The following is a 2672-nucleotide window of genomic DNA, read 5'->3' on the forward strand; positions in this document are numbered from 1 at the left end:
GCCCCTGGGAGAAAGTTCTTGCAGGTTACTTGGAGTAAGTGGCTGAGGACCACACAGGAGCAACCAGCAGGCTAAGGCCTGTTGAGAAAGGAGAGGAAGAGAAGAAGAAAGAAGCAGCCTTGGTCCAGACCTACCTGCCCTCTCCACCCACATCTTTTTAGTCTCATGGAAACTCAGGTAGTCCTCCTGAGGGTACAACTCCTCATCTAGACTCTTAAACAAAGCTCCCCTTGAAATCAGCTCCGCCCAGCTGACCCTAAGGTAGGGCTTCAGCACCTTGTATGATCTCCAGAAGCATCTACCAGTATGTGGTCTCCTCTTTCGCCATCTGCGCACATGGTCGCTCTCTTCCTGGTCTTCCAAGTCCCCACTGCGAAAGGCTTCGTCCGTGCGGTTTGTGGCCATAATTCCACCATACACAATTTTGATGCTTTACCAGCCCTTTTTGGACCTCCCATCCCCAAGGAAGGGCTGGCAGGATTGCTGGTCGAGGCGAAGCCTGCCGATGCCTGCCAGCCCATTGAAGGCCCGCCGAACACCACCTCCACTTTCATCGTCCTCATCCGTCGGTATGATTGCTCCTTTGGCACTAAGGTCCTTCATGCCCAGCAGGCAGGATTCCGGGCAGCAATTGTCCACAATGTCCACTCCCCAAACCTGGTGCAAATGGTGAGTGAGCTGGATGCCAAAGATCACATTCATATCCCGGCCATGTTCATTGCAGATGTGGCATCTAGGGCCTTGAAGCGGCTCCACCGCGCCAGGAAACTGACGTCGTTGATCTTGGTACCCGAGTATTTCCACTTCATTTGGAAAGGATCATCTGGGACCATGCGTATCCCTTCTTCCTATCGTTGCCAGTGCCACCTTCAGCTGCCTGGTGCCTGCTTGCATATGGTGTCCTTCTATACCTGTTGGATTATCTGCATTCCAATGTCTGCTCTGATCGCCTCTTTGCTCATTGAGAAATACGTATTCGGGAGACAAGCCTGGAAGCAAAGGAAGAACGAAATCCTCCAAGAAAATGACTGGACTGATGTCTCATTCACTAGTTCCAGATACCAAGAATGTGCCATCTGCTTGGAGAAGTACACAGAGCATGACAGCCTGAAGGTCCTCTCATGTTCGCATGCCTTCCACAGCAAATGCATTGACCTCTGGCATGTCACGCAGACCAGGAGCAAGACCTGCCCTCTCTGCATGCAGAAGGTGCTGGTGGTCACCCGTTTGCAAGCGGTGAAGTTATGGAAAGATGGGACGAGGGAAAACAAATGGACTTTGTCGCTGGGAAAAGGCAAGACCATCCCCAATGGCCAGCGATCTTTCCTCCTCCTCTCTCAATGGTTTCCTTCCCACTTCTGAAAGCCAACCAAGACAGGATGAAATTCCCTGTCAGAAGACCAGGAGGGAACATCAGCCACATCAAATGGGAAGGTGTGGATGGCATGGTGTGTTTATCATTACAATTATAGTTATTATCAAGATCTTGATCTAGGCCATCTATTGAAAAATGAGAACATCATGGCAAGTGAGAAGAAGCAAGACCGAACAGCATCCCAAGGGGAGAAAAACCACTAAAAACCAACTGGACATGGGGTGGTTGAGGCCACATGGAGCACATTACCATCTTCTGCTTTGCTCCGCTCTGCTTCACACATTTCAATGCCAGCAGTCAGCCTTTCTCATGCACATCGCCAAGGAAATACAGAAAGAGTGTTTATCCAACACAAATTTCAACCTGGCTGTTGCAGTTTTTGTCTACAGTAAGAAACGTTTGTGGGTATGCCATGGTAACATTGAGATAAGACATAGGGTGCATCTACAGCAATGATGCCCAAACATTAAGTGCTGTACCTCCAATCTGTGGAATCCTGGGATTTGTCATTTTCCCAGGTCCTATGGCCTTCTCTGCCCAAGAGTGCTGGTGCCTCGCCAAACTACAACTCCCAGGATTCTGTAGGATTGGAGCTATGGGTGTGAAAGTTGTCTCGAATGGCATTATTTCTACAGTGCAGAGGGAACCATGCATGATTGGAGGTACTACGGGTGATCAATTATTCAAGATTGGAACAATATTTTGAAACGTTTAGGAAAAAAATGAATCCTGGCCATGTAAACCAGCTGGGTGACCTTAGGCAAGTCGCACTCTCTCAACCCCAGAGGATGGCTATGGCAAACCCCCTCTGAAGAAACTTGCCAATAACACCCCATGATAGGTTCATCTGAGGGCCGCCATAAGTCAGAAACCACTCAAAGGCACACAACAACCGCAAACAGAGAACAGACAGAGAACAAAAAAGACATAAAATATCATCATGAGCTGGGCATGGACATTAATATAAAATGAATAAATGCCCGTCCAAATCAGCTTGAAGTTGGTGTCTGTAAGATAGGCATCCGAGTGTAGATGAAGCAGTAAGATCTTCCAGCACGGAATGATGGATGAAGAGTCTTTATCTCCCCAGGTTTTGGAGGATAAGCCTTTTTAGCTCTTCTGTCTGGCAGCTTCCATATTCAGCAAAGTTCTCTTCGGGAATATCAAATCTCATTTCCAAAGTTCTCTTTGGAATGGAATATCCTGAGATGGGGCATTCCTGGCTGGCTGGCTGGCTGGATGCAGATCCCAGTTGTTCCTGTTCGATAGACCTTTCTCTCTCCAGGTACACCTGCCA

General features: G+C 48.5%; 1 protein-coding gene across 1 annotated transcript; it reads left to right on the plus strand.

Moving 5' to 3' along the window:
* The first annotated feature begins 306 nt into the window (after nucleotides 1-306).
* LOC149308449 (E3 ubiquitin-protein ligase ZNRF4-like) lies at nucleotides 307-1362 on the plus strand. Its single transcript, XM_089537305.1, has one exon. The coding sequence runs from the start codon at nucleotides 307-309 to the stop codon at nucleotides 1360-1362; it is 1056 nt and encodes a 351-aa protein (XP_089393431.1).
* Nucleotides 1363-2672: the final 1310 nt, after the last annotated feature.

Source organism: Sceloporus occidentalis, unplaced genomic scaffold (genome assembly GCF_023333645.1).
Source record: "Sceloporus occidentalis isolate IW3139 unplaced genomic scaffold, rSceOcc1.0.p SCAF_8, whole genome shotgun sequence".
NCBI lineage: Eukaryota > Metazoa > Chordata > Lepidosauria > Squamata > Phrynosomatidae > Sceloporus > Sceloporus occidentalis.

What these genes read in the sequence shown, in the direction of transcription:
- LOC149308449 (XM_089537305.1), top strand. Translation starts at nt 307, where the DNA reads ATGTGGTCTCCTCTTTCGCCATCTGCGCACATGGTCGCTCTCTTCCTG.